At 44.3% G+C, this 23,372-nt stretch overlaps 1 protein-coding gene across 3 annotated transcripts in view; it reads left to right on the forward strand.

The window, feature by feature from the left end:
• Nucleotides 1-11,253: 11,253 nt before the first annotated feature.
• Nucleotides 11,254-23,372, forward strand: part of LOC109909836 (ras-responsive element-binding protein 1-like) — a 69,596-nt gene continuing 57,477 nt past the window's right edge. Inside the window, exon 1 of one of the 3 annotated variants that reach the window (XM_031796698.1) lies at nucleotides 11,254-11,686. In XM_031796698.1, the coding sequence (XP_031652558.1) occupies nucleotides 11,647-11,686 (40 nt within the window). In that variant the 5' untranslated portion in view covers nucleotides 11,254-11,646. The remainder of the gene's footprint in view (nucleotides 11,687-23,372) is intronic. The other 2 variants (XM_031796701.1, XM_031796699.1) reach the window with 2 other exon arrangements.

Here is a 23,372-nt window from a genome sequence, read left to right on the forward strand (position 1 = left end):
TTGGAGAGTGATGCTATTTTAGCTGGATGTTGATACATTGTTGCTTTTGGTGATTGTACATGTGAATTTGGATACATTGTTATAGGCAATACAATATTATTGTTTCCATGTATTCAACTTTTTATTGTCTTTGTAGACTCCTTTTCTCTTTGTCAAATGCTTCACTCACTGTGTGGACTTTCTAAGCAGAAGATGGCTTGGGTCATTATCAGAGAAAGGAGTCTGTGTTTCAGTGCTAGGAGTCACTGAAAAAACATAAAATAAAAGTCACAAGAGCTCATTCTGAATAAAATACCCTCATATAAACACCTCAGTCTGAATAAGGTAACCCGTTTGGAAAGAATTTGCTTGTTCTGATTGAAAATGAATTGTGAATACACTGGTGCCCACTTCTGAGGAACTTTGTGTGGTTCTCGTGTTTGTCTGAAAGGTGGCAACTGGAAAGCATCCTCAATAACAGGTGTGAAATCATAGCAACCATCAATACAGCTCTGCACAATGTTGGACTGTCTCACCCCAGCCCATACAGACAGTTAAAGGACACAACATTCTATCTGTCCCATTATGGCATCCGTTCGAGTAGGTTTTCACAATCTATTTGGGAAACCCTGCGTTAGAGCATGTGGAGCTCCACTGAAGCCATCTACATTTTGAAGTAGTCTATTGTCTTTTTCTACAACTTCTATGAGTTGGTAAACATGCATACTGCCCCCTGGCGTGTTTTGTTTGAACAGGTATAAAGCCAAGCTCTGTGATTTACTGCCACCTGCAGATATGAAAGGTTTGCTCATGAGTATAATTCATTGGTTGATCCCTCTTGACAACCTGGATAGAATTATGTGATCCTTCCTTAAGCCATAGGAAGTCCCACCTAGTTGACTACTTCAAAATGGTGATAGTCCTCAACAAACCATCAGTATCACCACACTAGCAAATTGTTTACGTGCTTGATGGATGGACAAGTGTAGGGTGTGCGTTGCGACTCAAATTTTGCAGGTGGGGAGAGAGCGAGAGACAGGGGTAGATATGGAGGAGGCTTGGATTGAAGTGTTTAGGTTATTAGTAGCAGGCCTATCATTCCTGCTTCACTGAATTACATAGTATATAATTGTCTAGTTATCTACAGAGGAGTGGCTAATATGGAGGAACATTGAATGTCTGAACTTTGGCTCAATACCCTGGACCAGAGCTAATAACAAGCTCGTGTGTACAGCGGCACCAGAATTCAAAACATGTCTTACCTTTTTGTAGTTAATAAATCCAACGTGAAACATGATTGCTAATAGTATCCTTAACTAGCCTAGAAAAAGCTGGCAGGCACTGGAAGAAAAAAATTCTGAGTGACAGACTGAGTGCTTTGCATAGGCGCTTTGATGGGATTTTTTTTGTGGGACTGAAAACATCGCTCTGAACTTAAAAGATTGTTATTAACCGGTTCTCAAGATTTTAAAATAACTGTTCTGTTCCTTGAACACTAGAGATCACTTTTGTTCGCGTTTCTGTTTCCATTCCTCTAAAAAGTAGGTTATTTTTCTGTTCTGTTCCCTGAACCGGTTCCAACACCTGGTCCTCAATGGCACTACCCTTTTGGGCACTAGAGTCTTCTATCTATCTCTATGCCCCAGCCCAGCCTCATTTACCCGCCATTTTAGTGACTCATGATCCACCCAACCACACAAATGCAGCAATAACCTCACACAATGACACACCAACACTGGGACTAGCAACAGGTCAATGATTAACTGCGGTTCTACTGCTACTGTTGTGACAAATCCCAAGGTTGTTTCATCACAGACTGTGTGATGGCCTCTGGGCAAAGCCTTTAGTAGGACAGACAGCCACACTGCAGTACAGGTCAGGTCTCAAAGCACTTGAGCACTCCAAACAATTTGGATCCTTTGACAGGGTTGAAGGAGGCTTCATGTTACCACCTACTCTCTCTCTCTCTCTCTCTCTCTCTCTCTCTCTCTCTCAATTCAATTTAAGGGACTTTATTGGCATGGGAAACATATGCTTACATTGCCCCTCTCTCTCTCTCTTCCTCCCCTCTCCTCACTCTTTTATCCTACTATCCAGGGGCACAACTTTCACTGGAGACAAGGGGGGACATGTCCCCCCAAAATTCTGAAATTGCATTTTTGTCCCCCCTCAGTTTTATCTTTGGAATGTGATAAGAAACAAGGAAACTGTGTGCTTTAGGACCATGTGGACGCCTCCGAGTGGTCGGGTAGGCTGTTTGGAGTGTTTATCCGACTGGATAAAAAAATATATATATATATAATAATATATTATGTCCCCCCCCCCACTTCTAAAACCAAAGTTGCACCCCTGCTATTATCCGTTCAAACTTGGAAACATCTTTGTCAGTGTTTTTCCCCTTAATATCAGGACAGTGTCAGCATAGGTAACACAGGTTTCATATTTATCCAGAGTTGTGGTCATTAGGATATGCAGCAGGAAAACATTTGAAAACAGAAATGAAAAGCAAAATTTGTGTTTCTTATTGGACAAGTCAATCAATCAAATGAATTTATAAAGCCCTTTTTACATCAGCCAATGTCACAAAGTGCTATACAGAAACCCAGCCTAAAACTCCAAACAGCAAGCAATGCAGATGTAGTGGCTAGGAAAAACTATTCTGGCTGTGCCAGGTGAAGATTATAACAGTACATGGCCAAGATGTTCAAACGTTCATAGATGACCAGCAGGGTCAAATAATAATAATAAGAATAATAACCTTGGTTGTAGAAGGTGCAACAGGTCAGCACCTCAGGAGTAAATGTCAGTTGGCTTTTCATAGCCGATAATTCAGAGTTAGAGACAAACAGGTGCGGTAGAGAGAGAGCATCAAAAACAGCAGGGCCTGGGACAAGGTAGCATGTCCGGTGAACAGGTCAGGATTCCATAGCCGCAGGCAGAACAGTTGAAACTGGAGCAGCAGCAGGTGGACTGGGGTGGACTGGGGACAGCAGGTGGAATGGGGACAGCAAGGAGAGCTCAGGTCCTCCAAGAGAAGAGACAAAATAGTGAAGAGAGACAAGTCTAGGTAGTCCCTCCCTGTTTCACTCTTACATACGTTTGGTGCCCAATGAACACAGCCCAAGTGACAGGGTCTTCAACAGGATATTGTGGTGATTTTGGGTCAACAAAGGACTGTAAACCTCTTCAACCAGTAGAGACCAAGCTGACAAGACACATAAAAATGACATTGTCACCTAGTTCCTGGTTGGTTAGATGATATTAGAATACTTCTATTCATGGATCAAATCAAATCAAAGTTTATTGGTCGTGTTCACAGCTTTGCAGGTGCAGTGAAATGCTTATGTGTCACGTTCTGACCTTTATTTCCTGTGTTTTGTATTTATTTAGTATGGTCAGGGCTTGAGTTGGGTGAGCAGTCTATGATTTGGGTATTTCTATGTTTCGGCCTAGTATGGTTCTCAATCAGAGGCAGGTGTCATTAGTTGTCTCTGATTGAGAATCATACTTAGGTAGCCTGGGTTGCACTGTTTGTTTGTGGGTGATTGTCTATGTTGATGTCTTGTTTCAGCGCAGCTCGCATTAGCTTCACGGTTGTTATTTTGTTTACTGGTTTTGTATAGTGTTTCAGTGTTCAGTGTTTTCTTTATTAAAATTCATGATGAACACATATCACGCCGCATTTTGGTCCTCCGATCCTTCTCGCCTCTCCTCTTCAGATGAAGAGGAGGACGACCGTGACAGAATCACCCACCAACCAAGGACCAAGCGGCGTGGTAAAAGACAGCGACGACAGCAGCAGCAGCAGCAACAACAGCGGCCAGTATCACAGGACTACACAACTTGGGAGGAGATAGACAGGTGGGCGGTCGACCCAGGGAGAGTGCCGGAGCCCGCCTGGGATTCGATGGAGCAGTGCGAGGAAGGTTACAGGAGAATGAGGTTGGCGACGCCAGCACGGCAGCGCGACAGGTACGAGAGGCAGCCCCAAAAACAGTTTTGGGGGGGGGGGGGCAGACGAGGTGTGGGGCTAAACCAGGTAGCAGACCTGAGCTCACTCCTCGTGCTTATTATAAGCAGCGCGTTACTGGTCAGGCACCGTGTTATGCGGTAAAGCGCACGGTGTCGCCAGTACGTGCCCGGTGCGCTGTAGGGCAGCCCCCCGAGAGTGTCATGCGAGTGCGGGCATCGAGCCAGGGCATATGGTGCCTGCTCAGCGGGTCTGGTCGCCGGTACACAGTTTTGGTCCAGGGTATCCTGCGCCGGCTCTGCGTGCTGTGTCTCCGGGGCGCTGGGTCCTCTGCCTGCGCTCCGCTCGTGCCGGGCAAATGTGGGAGTGGAGCATAAGGGAGAGGTGTGTGTGTGTGTGTGTAGTAAGCACTAGATCTCCCGTGCTTACCCACAGCCCGGTTCAACCTGTGCCTGCACTCTGGAGGGTCCGGGCTAGAGTTGTCCAGCCTGGGGAAGTGGTGCCAAGGTTGCGCACCAGAGCTCCAGTGCTCCCCCACAGCCCGGTCCTTCAGGTGCCTCCTCCTAACACCAAGCCTCCTGAAGGTCTCCCCAGCCTGGTGGTTCCTGTGGCAGCCCCACGCACCAGGCTGTCTCTCTGTCTCCTCCCTGCAGGTGCTCCCGCCTGTCCGGCTCTGCTGCCGGGGTCTCCCGCCTGTCCGGCGCTGCTGCCGGGGTCTCCCGCCTGTCCGGCGCGAGCCCCTCAGCCCAGAGCCCCTCAGCCCAGAGGCGCCAGAGCCCCTGCCCCTCTGTCCCGAGCTGCCGCCCCTCTGTCCAGTGGGGTCATTAAGTAGGGTCGCCGTGGCTAGGAGGCCACGGAAGCGGACAAGGTGGGGGACTAAGACTACGGTGAAGTGGGGGCCACGTCCAGCACCAGAGCCGCCACCGCGGACAGATGCCCACCCAGACCCTCCCCAATAGGTTCAGGTTTTGCGGCCGGAGTCCCCCGGGGGGGGGGTACACTGTCACACCCTGACCATAGTTTGCTTTGTATGTTTTGGTTGGTCAGGGTGTGATCTGAGTGGGCATTCTATGTTGGATGTCTTGTTTGTCTATTTCTGTGTCTGGCCTGATATGGTTCTCAATCAGAGGCAGGTGTTAGTCATTGTCTCTGATTGGGAACCATATTTAGGTAGCCTGGGTTTCACTGTGTGTTTGTGGGTGATTGTTCCTGTCTCTGTTTGCACCAGATAGGACTGTTTAGGTTTTCACACATTTATTGTTTTGTTAGTTTATTCATGTATAGTCTTTATTAAAGGAACATGAATAACCACCACGCTGCATTTTGGTCCTCCTCTCCTTCACCACAAGAAGACCGTTACATTATGATTCTAGCTCCAACAGTGCAGCAATATCTAGCAATACAAAACAATAGACAGAAGAAAGAAATAACGAGATTAAGACATATCTGAACGAGCAATATCAGAGTCAGGAATATACATATCAGAGTCAGGAATATACATATCAGAGTCAGGAATATACATATCAGAGTCAGGAATATACATATCAGAGTCAGGAATATACATATCAGAGTCAGGAATATACATATCAGAGTCAGGAATATACATATCAGAGTCAGGAATATACATATCAGAGTCAGGAATATACGTACATGTCAGAGTCTGGAATATACGTACATGTCAGAGTCTGGAATATAAGTACATGTCAGAGTCTGGAATATAAGTACATGTCAGAGTCTGGAATATAAGTACATGTCAGAGTCTGGAATATAAATACATGTCAGAGTCTGGAATATAAATACATGTCAGAGTCTGGAATATAAATACATGTCAGAGTCTGGAATATAAATACATGTCAGAGTCTGGAATATAAATACATGTCAGAGTCTGGAATATAAATACATGTCAGAGTCTGGAATATAAATACATGTCAGAGTCTGGAATATAAATACATGTCAGAGTCTGGAATATAAATACATGTCAGAGTCTGGAATATAAATACATGTCAGAGTCTGGAATATAAATACATGTCAGAGTCTGGAATATAAATACATGTCAGAGTCTGGAATATAAATACATGTCAGAGTCTGGAATATAAATACATGTCAGAGTCTGGAATATAAATACATGTCAGAGTCTGGAATATAAATACATGTCAGAGTCTGGAATATAAATACATGTCAGAGTCTGGAATATAAATACATGTCAGAGTCTGGAATATAAATACATGTCAGAGTCTGGAATATAAATACATGTCAGAGTCTGGAATATAAATACATGTCAGAGTCTGGAATATAAATACATATCAAAGAAGAGAATATAAATAAATATATATGTATGTGAATGGAGTGTATAGACAGTATGGACAGTATATTTTTATTTTTTATTTTACCTTTATTTAACCAGGCAGGTCAGTTAAGAACAAATTCTTATTTTCAATGACGGCCTAGGAACAGTGGGTTAACTGCCTGTTCAGGGGCAGAACGACAGATTTGTACCTTGTCAGCTCGGGGGTTTGAACTTGCAACCTTCCATATGAATAGAAAAGGTGTGTACATCAGTAGTTATAGAGGATGAGCCATGGCTAGAATACACTATATACAGTGCCTTCGGAAAGTATTCAGACCCCTTGACACTTTGAGATGTTTCTACAAATTGATTGGAGTCCACCTATGGTAAATTCAATTGATTTGACATGATTTGTAAAGTGGCACACCTGTCTATATAAGATCCCACAGTTGACAGTGCATGTCAGAGCAAATATCAAGCCATGAGGTCGAAGGAATTATCCGTAGACCTCCGAGACAGAATTGTGTCGAGGCACAGATCTCGGGAAGGGTACCAAAACATTTCTGCAGCATTGAAGGTCCACAAGAACACAGTGGTCTCTATCATTCTTAAATGGAAGAAGTTTGGAACCACCAAGACTCTTCTTAGAGCCGGGCCTGCCCGTCCAAACTGAGCAATTGGGGGAGAAGGGCCTTTATCATGGAGGTGACCAAGAACCCGATGGTCCCTCTGACAGAGCTCTAGAGTTCGTCTGTGGAGATGGGAGCACCTTGCAGAAGGACAACCATCTCTGCAGCACTTCACCAATCAGGCCTTTATGGTAGAGAAGCCACTCCTCAGTAAAAGACGCATGCCAGGCCGTTTGGAGTTTGCCAAAAGGCACCTAAAGACTCTCATACCATGAGAAACAAGATTCTCTGGTCTGATGAAACCAGTGGTGGAAAAGGTACCCAATTGTCATACTTGAGTAAAAGTAAAGATACCCTAATAGAAAATGACTAAAGTAAAAGTGAAAGTCACCCAGTAAAAAACTACTTGAGTAAAAGTCTAAAAGTATTTGGTTTTAAATATACTTAAGTATCAAAGTAAATGTCATCGCTAAAATATACTTAAGTATCAAAAGTAAAAGTACAAGTATAAATCATTTCAAATTCCTTATATTAAGTAAAGCAAACGGCCACATTTTAGTGAAGTAAAAGTAAAAGTTGTCAAAAATATAAATAGTAAAATACAGATACCCCAAAAAACGACTTAAGTACTACTTTAAAGTATTTTTACTTAAGTATTTTACACCAATGGATGAAACCAAGATTGAACTATTTGGCCTGAATGCCAAGCGTCACATGTGGAGGAAACCTGGCACCATCCCTACGATGAAGCATGGTGGTGGCAGAATCATGCTGTGGGGATGTTTTTCAGTGGCAGGGATTGGGAGACTAGACAGGATCGAGGCAAAGATGGATGGAGCAAAGTACAGAGAGATCCTTGATGAAAACCTGCTCCGGAGCTCTAAGGACATCAGACTGGGGAGAACATTCACCTTCCAACAGGACAATGACCCTAAGCACAAAGCCAAGACAATGCAGGAATGGCTTTGGGACAAGTCTCTGAATGTCCTTGAGTGGCCCAGCCAAAGCCCAGACTTGAACCGGATCAAACATCTCTGGAGAGACTTGAAAATAGATGTGCAGCAACGATCCCCATTCCACCTGACAGAGCTTGTTAGGATCTACAGAGAAGAATGGGAGCAACTCCCCAAATACAGGTGTGCCAAGTTTGTAGAGTCATACCCAAGAAGACTCTAGGCTGTATTCACTGCCAAAGGTTCTTCAACAAAGTACTGAGTACTTATGTAAATGTTATATTTCGAAAAACCTATTTTTGCTTTGTCATTATGGGGTACTGTGTGTAGACTGATGATGGGGAAAAAAAAACAATTTAATCAATTTTAGAATAAGGCTGTAACCTAACAAAATGTGAAAAAAGTCCAGAGGTCTGAATACTTTCCCAAGGCACTGGTAGTAAAACAGTATGTAAACATGATTAAAGTTTCCATTGTTCAATGACTATGTACTGTACATAGGGCAGCAGTCTAATGTGCAGGGTAGAGTAGTGGGCGTAATTCAATCAATGGGATTAAATCAGAGTTCCTGAAATGTTTTTGAAAAAACATCTGTTGGCAAAGAGACGACTAAGGAAGAGTGAGTCAAGCTCTATTTATTGCATGACCTGTCATTTCTGCAAAATCCTAACAAGAGATGTTAGAGGGAGAGGACATTCTTGCACTTGTGGCTAACATATAGTTGCCCCTTATAATTGTTGTTATTCTCTTCACCTTTCCTGAGTATAATTTCCATGTCTTCCATCCAAGCTCTTTTATGAATTGCCACTAAGGTAGACTATGCACTTCAATCAGTAACCTTTCTCTCTGGGCTCAGGGATATTATAGACATAACCAAATTGTGATTTATGTGTAATCATACTGCCACAAATAAGTGCTTGCACACCATTTGTTTGTGCATATTGCGCCTTGGAACACAGTATCCAAATCTGCAAGTTATAAAGAGAGCATTTACAAGTTGCCCTACTCTCTGTGCAGCTTCAGTGCCATGCAGGCTGCAATGAAAACAACTGTTACCTACAAGTCATCTGTTCTGTCACCAACTGAAACCGGTTTTTCACCACTCCCCCTGTCCTTCCTTATCTATGCATTTTTCTTCTAAGCACATGCTGGAGCCAGCCAGGCCAACATCTTAGTTTGACAACTCGAATTACTGTAATTCATACACGTTCTTTAAACACAAAGTAAATTTATAGAACACAAAAAAATACAAAAAAATGAGGAAAAAAGTAAACTGTTAAATAGGCCCTATAGATGGAAAAAAAAACTGGCAGACAGTTCACAGCCAATTGAGTAAGTGCAGCATGTACTTGTCATCCCCCAAACAACCAACAGGTGTATAGTCAAACACAGTGTAATTATAGTTTGTAGGCCAGCGTTAAATGGCCTGGTTCTTCAAGTTCAAACATGGTGACCCATATGCGTCGAGTGTTATCAACTTGTTCGACTCTTTTGCAGATATACGCTCGCGCGCGGCTCAGACCCGTCTGGAACTTGTTTTACAGAATGTGCGATGCTGAGGCCGCCTCACACACGATGGAATCCACCCTTTTGTTGTTGTCGAAGTGGGGATGGTTGTTCCTTAGCAACGGGGTTGAAGCCTTGGTTACGTTCAATAAATAAGATCACACTCATTTTGCTGTGTTTTGTGAAAGCAGAAAGGCACACTCAGAATCGGTCATTTATTGGGATCTCTATGGGCACGCTGCCACTTTTGTCAACTAAAATACGCGCGTCCGCGCGCACACAAACTACTTTTTTGACCGCAATGTAGGCTACAGTCTCTTGAAAGTCAAAGTGATGAAATTGAGTGTCTTTTTAAAATGCCTATTTGAGTGTTTCAATGGAAGACCATAACGTTTGCGCAACCTAGATGTATAATATAGATTTGTTTGTTGTTGCATGCAAGCACTTGATAACAACGAGTGATATCACCCTAGGGGAGAGCCAACATGTTTGTGCATCAGGCAAGCATGCCCAGCAACTTGAAACTAAATGTGCTAATTGCTTGTCAATAGTTTGATTTGAATTTGAAAGAAAACAATTGATTGGATTAGTGGTATAATGTAAATACTATTCATCTCAGGCTCATGAGGCTGATACTGTGAGTAGTTCCTTCAGGTAAGTGAATAGCACTTGTGTGTTTGTGTGTGTGTGTTAAACACTCAGGTCAGCATATTTTTTTATAAACCTAAATTGATCCACATTAAAACTAAATTGATGCACACATGTGTAACATAAACATTATAGCCTAAAATCGAACAGCTCCCCAATGACCATCTTTCTTTTACTTAGCCTTGTGAAATATCTTAGGTATCTTCTGTGATTTTAGATATGCAAATACGCTCTCAGTCCCAAAATCAAATGTTTGCTAGATGTTTTAAGACCTCAAAAGTGGTCTACTGAGATGAGTCCACTTCCCATGCCATAGTGTAGATCTAGCTATATGCCTTATAGGAAATATAAGCACCATCTAATTTCCTTATTTTATTTGGTGCCCGTCTTTTCCATTCAGTTGGGTTTATTGAGCACATGTGGACGCAAAGCCTAGAGAGTTTAGCTTTACTAGAATATTTTGATGTCAACAAATGACAGCCCATGTAGCATCCTTATTAACGTTCCTAAAGCATCACTTTTTGTTTGGCAATTATGGAGGAGAGTTGGGGTGCAAATATGGTGGTGTGACCAAACATGTTGATGATTGTCACACACTTCTAATCAAATTAAGTTTAGGTTGGATCTAATCAACTGAAGGAAGTCACAATGACTAATCTCTCTTTGGGCTAGGCCTATCGTCTTAGCCTGGTCCCAGATCTGTTTGTGCTCTTTCCAACTCCATTGCTGTCCTTATCAAGTCATACCCACCAAAATATCACATTTACTCTTCAGTGCATTTGTCCTTAATGAAAGTAGTTTGTCTAGACTAATTTAGATATAATAATTACACAAAATGCTCGAAAAGTTGGAAATACTGGAAATACTAGCAATGTAGACAAATATCTGACTCCATCTCAATGTGGCCCAGACAGTGTGAATCAGGGCTGCGTAGACTCCTACCAGCTGAGTTGCATAGAGGGGAGGGAAATGCTTCTCGGCCAGTGGTTGATGAGCATAGACGCGGGGAGGGGTCTGTATCCAGAGATGAGGGCTTGGAGGAATGTGGGGAGTACGCAGGCACCAGTTGAAACTAAATGCAACTTTTGAAACTAGTTAAATACTGGTTGCTTGTGAATCCATCACTGCGTCCTGTATCTACTTAAACATAATTTAATAATCACACTCATTTTTAAATGATAGGTGTGTAAATGTAGATCAACAACCAAGTTCTAGAACTTTAAAGTGCTTGAGTTTCCTCCGCGTGCACTTCCTCTCTCAGAGTTTTATGTTGAGGGTACCACGCAGTCATTGGTACCACGCCGCTCGATAAAACGTTTTGCTCTTTTGAGACCCCTCCTGTAGAGATGCTTACTGGCTCAAGTCTAGTGGCAGCAGCCTCAGTAACACGTCCCCTTGGAGACTAGCAGGAGCAACACGTGATGCGTCTTACTTATCAGGTTTAGGGGAGAGGAGAGAGCAGCGCTTTGGGGACGGCCAGAGAGGAAAGCGAAATAAGTGTTTTCCTCTCGTCTCTCAACTCTTTCTTCCTCTTTAGGAATTTGGAAGAAAGAGAGGGGAACAAAGTTGTCTAACTTTGCACATCCTCAGTAACGCCATTTTGATTCCTCTCCGGAACAACTTTGCAGCTTCTTTTTTTTTCTTAGCCCATCATCACCATTCACCATCATCAGTATGTCTCGGCGCAAGCAGCCCAACCCCAACAAAGTCGAACGTAAGTACCTAGCTCCTCGGCGTATTCTCTTAAGTCTGCCTTATTTGTCTGGTTTAGTCGATATGCGATGGTAATTGAGTGTTTGGCGAAGTTTACTGTTGTTGTGACATAAAGTTGTTAAAGTTCGAAAGGAGATGTGGATAGGATAGTTTTCGCAACTCCCATTTGCTTCCTACTTTCGCTAAGGACCTGATGCTCATCATGAGCGGTGGAATGTCTCTTCCTTATATTATTATTTGTAACCAGCGAAGTATATTTAGCTACTCATTCCCTCTTTAAATCAACATTAATTGTTGGAGTTCTGACTTCCCCCCCCTCGGTAAAGTGTTTTTAATGATGGGGGTTCGAGGAGGTTCAAAGTCTGCTAGCTAACTAGCCGCCTGTTGCTGCACTCGAGCATCCATATCTTCAGTGCACTTTGATCGAAGCCTAGCTACAGCTTAGTGGCCATGTGTCGGTATAGCTAGCTACATTTTGACCTTGCAGAGACGTTTACGAAACTTATTTGTTTTTCAACAGTAGTCTGTCTGTCTGTATGTTAAAATGTTACAATTCAATGATTTGACACGATTCCATCTTTAATTGTTTATTAAATAAACCGAAGCAGTTCTTCCTACTCATCATGAAGCGTGATATCCTACTAGTCTATAGTTTTCCTCATTCATCATTACGAGAATAAACACCTCTATCAGTATTTCTCACCTTTTTTTAAACATTATTTAATTATTATAATCGACTTTATGGAAATGAATTTATTTCGCATTATCTACAACGAGAATGATGCAAAATGCATGGTTGATGTGTACAGTGTTTATTTGGGATCATTCATGGGTATTTTTTATTTATTTTTTAGCTCTTTTAGACGCTCAAAAAGTGATGAATTGATGCGTTTCACTCTTGGGGAACTGCAACGTAGCGCGACCTGGTTAGATAATGGTTGCTAGGCATTTTTTCCCTTCTTTTTGCCTTCGTCCCTTGGTCTCGTTGACTGCTGTGCGCATAGAACAGCATTGGGTAAAAGTGTAACTTTGTGTCTACATTGTTGTTTTGTTTACACCATGTTGTCTGGCGATGGAGAGATGATCTGTTGATATTTGCACTGTCGACTATTTTGTCGGTGGTTGAAAATAGAAGCAACACGGTTTTGGAGCTTGCTGGTCGATGTTCCTCTTCTCTCGAGCTCTCTGATCACTTGGAAGGAGACAGGGAGGAGAGTGCCGATCCGGATGAGCAGTTCGCATTCCATTACGAAATTCTACACTGTAGACGAGTAGGCCTACGGCGACAGTCGGATCAAACGCAGTCATTTCGCTGTAGGGAAATTCACCATCCAATTCAGTACTCTCTAACAAAGATGTTAGGTGAATTTGAGATGAAGAAATGGGCTACTGAAAGGTTAAATGTGCGGTGAAACTAACGACTCAAACCAAGACATGACCGGAAGATGATGATGGTGTGAGGGTGGGGGTGGGGTAAGCATGTATTGAGGGGGGCTTAATATAGGAAAGAGACATAACATTTGTTTAAAAAAAGTTGTTTTTCTGTGGTACAGAAAGATGATGATGAGCCTGTCCTGGTTTAGGCCCTGCAGTCACAGTAAAGTGCATATGAAATAGTAGACTGGATAAGAGGAAGATGCTCTTGCACTGCCAAGAAGACAGTTGAGTTTTTTTGGAATAATAATGTAATCATCCCTCAAATGATCACGCTCTGTTTGGAGGACATTATATAAATGATGTGGTTGAATAAATAAATGATGAACCGTTTAATTTGACCAGCTATTTTCTATTGAATTCTGAGCCTAGAGATAGTTGATCAACGTGGAACCACACTTAAGTAGAGGATGTCCCCTTTGTATGTCCTCAGCTCTCCACCCTCCACAAAGTCTCCAAATCCACTGCATTATTTGTACTCATGACTCTAGTGTGTTGACAAAATAGACTCGCTATGGGTCTCCGTTTATACAAGGAAGTCACTTTGAACAGTTTTCAATCCTTGATGTGGGATGCTCTGAGTGCAAAAATAATATTTCATTTAATATGATGTGGACCAGTTGTAGCCTAGTTATACACCTCGGAAGTCTAAATGGATATTTCTGGTTTAAGCTGTTGGTTGTACTTGGATCTTACTCAAGTAAGTTCTTACTCTCTGTCTTACTCTCCTAGTTAGAAATGGCAATTGTTTGACTTCCTGCCATCTTGTGATGTTTCGTCTCTGCAATTCGATGTGATAGTTAAAACATATCCATGCCTATGTCTTTAATGTCTTTAATGTAATGCTTTCTGTTTGTTTGTTTTGTCTTAGGCCTAAATGGTTTTAATAATAAACAAATATGCTCCTCAAGGGAATGATTAAGCCTTCAACTAAACATTTCATTGTGTCCAGATGTGAAACGGGGCATTCTGTAGCATCACTAAAATGATAACACAAGTTTTTAGGAGTTTGGATGAACTAAAAGGAGAATAATTTAATCTTATATGTTCTTTGACGAAAAGTCAGTTAATCAACGTTCCTCCCATTGAGTTTTGGGCCAGACGAGGATGCTGAGGGAGGTAATTAAGAGCCTTCAACCCCCTTGGGTCCCTTATGCTCTCATTAGCCTGCCATTTAGCCTAATAAGACCCCATCCATCCTCTAAAGACACCGACTTAAACACAGTGTCCCCTGATGGCAAGCCGACAGGCAAGTCCCTTCAACAATGCAGAGCATTGGTATTAGGTCCTCACTGGCTCCTCCTCGTTTTTATCGCCTCTCATTTAGCTGTTAACCGGTTGTTGTTCACTGAGGCTAAATCAATGGAATAGGAGGGGGGTGTATGGGGCGAACCACCCAGAACACACTGAAGGTCTCGGGTCAAAATTAAAAAATGAAGACACTTCTTCTTCTTACCTCTCTTCCTGGTGGAGATGGGTTGTGGTTTCCCCAAGGGTACAGATGGGCTGGCCCTTTGGCTCCCCTTTGGCCCCCAGGGCTATTTTTAACCTGCCTTTTTTAGATAAGATTAGGTTCCATCCCGCGGCCGGCAGGGCGTGGAGGGGACATAGGGACTCTACTTGTAGATGTAAGAGGAAAGAGGGAACCTGAGGAAGATGGTTTCCAAAATGGAATCCAAGCTTGGGGTTCGGCCTCGCTGTGTCACCTCACCCCTCCTCCTCCCGAACCTTCCTTGCTTAGGACTTACAACCTCAAATGTATGTTACTGCTAAATGCTACATGGCAAATTGAAGTAATTCATAACATGTTTATTTTGTATTTTTCCTCTTTGATTATGCAGTTGTTACTAAGCATTGACTCCTAGAGAATGCACACATTTCATTTAGGCTACACATGCTGTATTGCATCTTGTAATATGTGCGGCATACCCAACATTATTGATGTCTTGATGGAATGAGGCTCAAGGTACGTGTGGGTGCTTTAATGAGGATGCGGTAACACAGCCAAGTGAGATGGCGGAAATTTGAGAAGTGGACGGAGCAGCTAAGTAGGACAGTGTCGGTGCTGACATTGTGTGCACGTAGGCTGCTTTAAACTGAGGTTTTCATTGGGACCGAGTAAGGGATGGAGTTCTTTTACAGGTGTGTGAATGTAAGCTGCAACTAACAAACACACACGGAGGGACCTTAACAGTAGACATTACAACATGTCCCTGGGGTGAGTCCATAGTTAGCCCCCTTTATCCTGGCTGTGGTCTAGGACCCAGTGTAAATATAGGCTCAATGATATTTGTAGGCACAGTCACACATTTGTGGTAGAAGCCCCAAATCTAGATTAATACCAATGGCTTTTTATAGGCGACACTTGGCTGCACAGCTAATGTGCAAAGTAGGTCCTAATGTTTAGGGGCCTGTCTCTCAACGTACTATTGGATCACGTTGTTGGATTCGGGAAACAATTTGATTAATTGATTGCTGCCAGGACAACTCCTTCAACCAACTACGAGAAAATCCATGCCATCCGTCCTACATTGGTGAACATGATCTTGGTTGGATGAATGGATGTTTTATTTGTTATGGGAAATGAGTGACCTATTTTACCAGCATCGCTTGCCATAACAACCAAGTAGAACCTTTATTGTCCTATAGTTCTCCTCTTTCTCCTCGACCCACAGAAGTGTGTTGTTAATATTGGCCAAGTCATCCATCTCACAGGGTGTGTTCAGGGTCTAACTGATAAGCTGCAGGGAGAGCGGGAACGCTGCACCAGGGTGATGTCGGCCCTGTCTCAGTGCAGAGCCCTACGTGTCCTTTATCCCTCTGCACAGCTCTGAGTTGTCACTATACATGTTGCCCCCCCCCCCCCCCCCCCACACACACACACACACACCACCAACATACACCCTTCCCAGCCACACAGGCCACCACGAGCCTCCAGCACAGGCTGCAAATAAAGCAGGTATTTACCTCGGGTTCAAAGTCTAACTTGACGGCTGTGCCACTGATGTGAAAGAATGCCACAAGGGGGAGGGGAGAGGAGAGGGAGAGAGAGGCTAGAAAATGGAGGCTGCAGCAGCACCTGGGGTGAGGAGGGGTGAAGCATGGGGGAGACAGGAAGTGAAACTGCCTCCTCTCCGAAGTGGTGGGGGAAGAGATGGAGGAAGTGGAACAACAATGGCTCTCCAGAGTTGTCCCCTCCTCTCCTCAGTCAGCCTGTTTCCAAGCAACTCACTCCATCGTATGAAGGAGACAAAGTTTTGTCTTGTTGTGTTTACAATAGTTTATTTGAGTTGAAGTGGAGGTAGGGGAATCTTTATACGGTTCCATTGTCCTCTGTTTACTCACAAAATACTCCTTCCATGGAGAGGATTGTCTTCCTAGCTGTGGTTTGAGTGTTACTTTTAGCCTCTAGCAGCCATCTCTAAACTGTGTTGGCTGTCTCGGAGAGGAAAGGGTTAATGAGAGGGAGAGGGGGAGGGAGGGAGGGAGAGAGCTGAATGGAGAGTGCGCAGTAAGAATGTCTCCCGCTCTTGCTCTCCCTCACCCTTTTCTGCCTCCTTGTTCTGTCTCTACTTCCCTCTCTCCCTTTTCTGCCTCCTTGTTCTGTCTCTACTTCCCTCTCTCCCTTTTCTGCCTCCTTGTTGTCTCTACTTCCCTCTCTCCCTTTTCTGCCTCCTTGTTCTGTCTCTACTTCCCTCTCTCCCTTTTCTGCCTCCTTGTTCTGTCTCTACTTCCCTCTCTCCCTTTTCTGCCTCCTTGTTCTGTCTCTACTTCCCTCTCTCCCTTTTCTGCCTCCTTGTTCTGTCTCTACTTCCCTCTCTCCCTTTTCTGCCTCCTTGTTCTGTCTCTACTTCCCTCTCTCCCTTTTCTGCCTCCTTGCTCTGTCTCTACTTCCCTCTCTCCCTTTTCTGCCTCCTTGCTCTGTCTCTACTTCCCTCTCTCCCTTTTCTGCCTCCTTGTTCTGTCTCTACATCTCTCTCTCACACTTTCTTTCTCTCTCGTCTAGCCCCACATCGCTCCCTCCCTCCCTGTCTTTCATGCTGACTAAACAGTTTTGTCAGCTGGCAGTTGCTCGCAGGCTGAGGATTTGAGATAGCTTCTGGAGGTTGGAGGGGGAGGGGGAGGGGGTGGTACTCACAGGCAGCACTTGTTGCTCACTGGAGCTAGACAGGGGAGGGAGGAGGGAGGGAGGAACAGAGGGAGAGGAAAAAAAGTGCATAAGGCAACAGCATGGTCCAACCAGTTTTGTGTGTGAGAGAGAGAGAGCTGGGAAGAGAAGAGAACATGAAAATATAACATACTTAGGTTATGTTGATTTTATCAACACATAGCCAGATTGAAGTTACCGCAAATAAAAGTTTTTGAACTTGTGGAGGTAAATATTCAGGCAAACTGTATTTTTTAATGCCACCTAATATTGTGTTTTCAGAATGTAAATAGGTGTGTAGAGAAAAGTATTCAAATGGATGGACCTAGAATAAGTGACATCCGTTCAAACGTTGGTACTGATTGGTGATTGGTATGTCTGCAGGACTAGAGAGATGCCTGGACGGACACAGCCTAGTCCTACCACATAGTAGGTTGCCTCCTCCTTCGGTCCTCCTGCCCCGTTAGTCCCTACCTTGCCCCTGCCCCTGCCCCTGGCTAGGTACAGTGGATTTTCCACATCTGACGCTTTTGAGGGACACATTTGGAATTGTTTTTTCGAGAGAGGACTCTGTTAGATAGATAGTCTGTCTATCTCTTAGCCACGCGGAGACAGTAAATATAGAAGGATGAGCTGCTCTAATGACACCCCACCTGAGTAGTGCATGCTGGGCAATGTTGCCAGTGATGTCAGAGGTGACTCTGCCAATGGGTGGCCTACATGCTAATAGCTTTCAGAGGCTTCATCCTGAATGTCGAGCCGAGCCATTTCCTGCAGTTTCCTATTTTTCTACCACGTGTTCCTTTTAGCCAACACTTCCAAACCTCGAGTAGGCCTAAACGTTGTGTTATTCTGTATACCTTGGTTTCTGGTGTATAGGAGCTTTTTAGAATAGAATTACACGACAATAATCACATTTCCTTTCCATTTGAATTGTTAAACCCAACTCTACCGTGGTAATCCCTATTAATCCGGCTAGGTTGGCCCCACGTAATGCCTCTTCAAAAGGGCATCCTTGGAAGAAACACTGAGCCACCACTTCCTTTTCCCATTCCCACAGTGTATATGATGTGGTCACCACCTTACACACACACTCTAGCCGTCCTCCCCCTCATCAGGTACCATTGTTTGTTCTACAAACACACAGGACACACCTCATCTCCATAGAGACCAGTGCACAGGCCCCCAGACCTGTTGTTTGTCGCTCCTCCTTGGCCACGAAAATACATACCCCCCCCCCCCCCCCCCCACACACACACATACACACACACCTTCGAAAGCATCCCTTAGCAAAGCTGCGTGAGAGGTGGGGGAGGGGGGTGGGAGAGGTCCTAGTGTAGGAGGAGACAGGAGCGGGAGGGGGCTAGGGATTGGGGGCTCCACTCTACTGATAAGGTTCAATTAAGTCTCCCCCTCTCTCTTTCTCTCTCTCTCTGTCTGCATGACAACATAGGATAAAATCCTTGGTCTTCCTGTTTGAAATGATTCAGCACCTTTAAGTAGTTTTCAACTAGGCCTACATCAAACAACACATTATTTGTCTAAATGCCTACTCATTCTTTATGTGAATAGTGGCCTATTTTTTGTTTTGTTTGGAGGATGCCCAGAAGTTAAGTTGACTGTTTACCTTTTTCTTAAAAAAAATAAAAAAAACACAACTTTCATTCCCACTGACTGGATGGACTCCTGTTTTGAGTTTCCATTTTTCTTTTGAAGTTCCCTCCTGTTTCTAGACATGCTAATACCATCAGCCGTGAGACGCAGACAAACCACTGATTTTACAAGATGGGGGTAATCTCTGTGACGGTGGTTACACACGTAACACTGTGTCATGCAGTTCCACACTGGACCACACCGGTTCTGCCTCAAACCCTCTCTGCCTGCTTGTCTCTCACATCAGGTTATAGGACAGGGATTGGATCATCAACTAGATTCAGCCGCTGGCCAATTTCTTTTCCCTTCTTCGGTGGATGTTTGGGGGGCCAGAACATATACTGAACAAAAATATAAACGCAACATGCAACAATGTCAAAGATTTTACTGAGTTACAGTTCATATAAGTAAATCAGTCAACTGAAATAAATTCATTAGGCCCTAATCTATGGATTTCACATGACAGGGCAGGCCATGGGTGGGCCTGGGAGGTCATAGGCCCACCCATTTGGGAGACTGGCCCACCCACTGGAGAGCAAGGCCCAGTCAATCAGAATTCGTTTTTTTTAAATTACAGACAGAAACACTCGTCAGTTTCATCAGCTGTCCGGATGGCTGGTCTCAGATGACCCCGCAGGTGAAGAAGCCGGATGTGGAGGTGCTAGGCTACCGTGATACACTAGGTCTGTGGTTTGGATTCTCTCAGTTGCCAAATTCTCTAAAACGACTTTGGATGCGGCTTATGAAATTAACATTCAATTCTCTGGTAACAGCTCTGGCAGTCAGTTGCACGCTCCAAAACTTGAGACATCTGTGGCTTTTTATTGTCCGCAGCACAAGGTGCACCTGTGTAATGATCATGCTGTTTAATCTGCTTCTTGATATTCCACACCTGTCAGGTGGATGGATTATATTGATAAAGGAAAAATGCTCGCTAACATGGATATAAAGACATTTGTGCACAAAATTAGCTAGAAATAAGCATTTTGTGTGTATGTAAAATTGTGGGAATCTTTTATTTCAGCTCATGATACATGGCACCAACACTTTACCTGTTGCGTTTATGTTTTTGTTCAGTATAATTGCAAATAATTTGTAGACTGCAAATTGACCGCAAGAAGCCCAAACAGATAAAATATTTCACTAAAATAAAATCTTTCAAACATTGCTTATATTTGTATACGATCACGTGTCTCTCTATTATGCGTGGGAATACTTAGGAACACATGTCCAAAATTGAAATTACTTGGAGCTGTTTTCCTGGTCTTTTAAGTATTTTATGTCCAACAATGAATATAAAAAAACATATTCTGTATATATTTTCTGCTATGAAAACTTGGCGTCCAGTTGGGAACCCTGTTATAGCTCAACCCCTCCCTACCTGCTTCTCTCTTACATTACAGAAGAAAACACTGTCATGAAAAGAAAAATTCACTGATCAGATTAAAGGTTTTGTTTAGAGCCAACTTTAAGATTGGACAATGGATAAAGATTCCCACTGTTTCCAAAATACCTCCTATGTCCTGAGCAGAGATGGAGAGGAGGAGTGCAACGGGGGGGGGGGGGGGGGGGGGGCTGCTTAGTTGGGGGATGGAGAAAAGAGGGAGAGGGCGGGTGCTTAGTTGGGGGATGCAGAAGAGAGGGAGAGGGTGGGTGCTTAGTTGGGGGATGGAGAAGAGAGGGAGAGGGTGGGTGCTTAGTTGGGGGATGCAGAAGAGAGGGAGAGGGTGGGTGCTTAGTTGGGGGATGGAGAAGAGAGGGAGAGGGTGGGTGCTTAGTTGGGGGATGGGGAGGAGAGGGGAGGTGTGTCCTCCCAGTTGAGCTGAAGTTAACACTACACTGTCATCCTTCCCCCACCTCCCATCTCCAACACTCCTCTCCAGCTCCCCCTTGGGAGTCTAGTTGATGGGATAGACCAGGTTCTCTCTTGACAAGCCCCGGAGGCAGGGCACACAAAGACAGAAACACAGCCCTTTCTCTGGGTTGAAACCTGGCCTTTTCTCCCCCTACCCCCCACAACAGGAGCAGCTCCCAAACAATGGAGGGACCTACCTTAAACCCTGCCCAAACAACACCGGTGATGCATACAGGCTGCACAGCCGCCACCCATCTCACAGCAGGCGTACACACTCACGCAACAACACAGGACCACCTCTGCCCCACAGTTAACCCTTTCAACCACCCAGGGGAATGTTTTCTCTCTCCCAAAAAGAGCACGTCAATGATAAACTTTTTAGCCCCCCCCCTTGAGCAAAAGTTAGTTTTAACTTCGGTAAAAATATTCTGTTGGTCGAAGTTTTACCAGCAAAGTTATTTGTTACACCCTTTATCATCCTCCCCCTTCCCCCCACCACTCTCCTGAGCTGTGCTCTTCCCAGCATCCTCGCTGTGGCGCCTCCTTCAAAGGGGCATTAGCATCATTATCATTAACCAGACAGTCAGTCTGGTTAAAGGTCACCCCCCCCCCCCCCCAGGTACACCAGTGGAAAAAATGATAAACCCCATCCAAGGAGAACAGTAAACATCTTTCCCAGCTCTAGCAGGCATTGGTAAGCAGGTGAAAACCAGGTTACGGTTCCCCTTCGAAAGAGCAGCAGCATCGGAACAAAAGAGAAGACTTTGACCCCTTTATGTAACTACTTGCAACTGAGCAGAGTGCACTCCCTCCTCTACTAGGTATTGAACAGGCTTTGAGATGCATGAGGAGAATGGAAAACAATCTTTTCCAGTGGCCAGGTTAATCTTTCTCCATCATTCATTCTTCCATACTATGTCTACCTACAAACACTTTGCCTGTTTGTCACCAAATACTGCAGAAAGGTGAACCGCAAAACCACGAAACATCCCAACTTTAACCTCAGCCCTCAAGACCGTGCCTGGAAGATGATGCTGTTCCAGGTCTGTTCTGTCTAGATCTGTCTCCACTTCGACACTGTTCTTATCTGTTTCTGAGCAAGGTCGCCAAGTCCGTCAGCCCCCCAGTGTTGAAGACTGTAACAGTGCAGTAAGGCCCCAGAGACTAGTGGTATGCTTATTGAGCTCTCTAATGACACTACTGGAGACTCAGAGTGAAGATAGACTCCAATGATGACAATTAAAGGCCCCTAAGGAATCAGATTAGCATATGTCTGCACTGCCATTTGGTTGGTTTTGTCATAGATTTTTTGGGGGGGACTTACTGAATTAGCATTAGTTGATTTAAACATTTTTCAAGAATAAGACCTTAATACTTACCTCTTGTAAGATGACAAAGTTGGTTTGCTTCTGACAGCTGTAGTTTCAGTGCGATGTTTTAGTTTTTATGAATCCCGACTATCATATTCTAAAAGTGTATGCTGGTTGAGATGCCTTTAGTGAGGCCTGACTAAGTAGAATAGCATGCCACCAGAGGCATTTTGAGAGGATGGAGGGACGGTGTCAGGGATAAATAGAACTCAGAGGGGGGAAATAATCCCCGTCCCTTCTCATTTCATCCGTTGCTGAGGAAATGGGCCATCCCACAAGACTGCAAGGTCTTTTGGACTTCCACCGAACAGGAAATGGTGGATACTGGATGTTGTTTCAGGTTTTCATAATTATGATAAGCGCTGTGTGCAGCATTAGGGGAATTGTTGTCAGAAGACGAGGGAAATAAACTGGTGACAGTCAGAACCCAAGATTTGCTTCAGAGAGAAGTAGGCCTAGTTCACAAAGAGAATCATCTACATTTAGTCAAAGTTTATCCTTCTGGCACTCCCTAAGCCAGCGCTTCTATCCCAGTAAACATTAACTTTTTTTATCAGGCCGTGTTCGACGAGGAGGCACTTTGCTCGGAGCCTTGAGAGGCAGGCTTCAAAGGAGGAGTCTCCTAGATGCTAGTAGGCGATGCTAGTAGGCGATGCTAGTAGGCGATGCTAGTAGGCGATGCTAGTAGGCGATGCTAGTAGGCGATGCTAGTAGGCGATGCTAGTAGGCGATGCTAGTAGGCGATGCTAGTAGGCGATGCTAGCTGTCCAGTATCACTATTAAACACATGGGAAGCAGAGCTTGCTGTCTCTGTAACTAGCCATTACTGCCCATTCTCCACCTCCCCCTGGGGGGGTTGACTTTTAACACTTTCAGCCCCAGAGAGTATTTTCAAACTCCCAGATCTTGCTCTGCTCATTCACCCAACTTGCTCTACCGCTCTCAGTAATGTCTGACATTCAACAGCCCCCCATCACTGCCTACTTTGAGCTAACAGATAGACAATGTGTGTGTGGGGGGGGGGGGAATTGGGGGGGGGGGGGGGGGGGGGGGATTGTTCTGTGGGACCCCCAAAAATCTCTGCTCTATGTGAAGTTACAGCATCTCCACCCTCATCACATCCCACCCTCCAGATGAATCACTCCCTTGTAGGAGCCCATGTCCTCAGGCTGTAAGGCAGGCAGAGAACCCATGAAGAGAGAGCCCAGCGCAGCTGGAAGAGAAAAAA

The sequence above is a fragment of the Oncorhynchus kisutch genome, linkage group LG18 (genome assembly GCF_002021735.2).
Source record: "Oncorhynchus kisutch isolate 150728-3 linkage group LG18, Okis_V2, whole genome shotgun sequence".
In the NCBI taxonomy this organism is placed as follows: domain Eukaryota; kingdom Metazoa; phylum Chordata; class Actinopteri; order Salmoniformes; family Salmonidae; genus Oncorhynchus; species Oncorhynchus kisutch.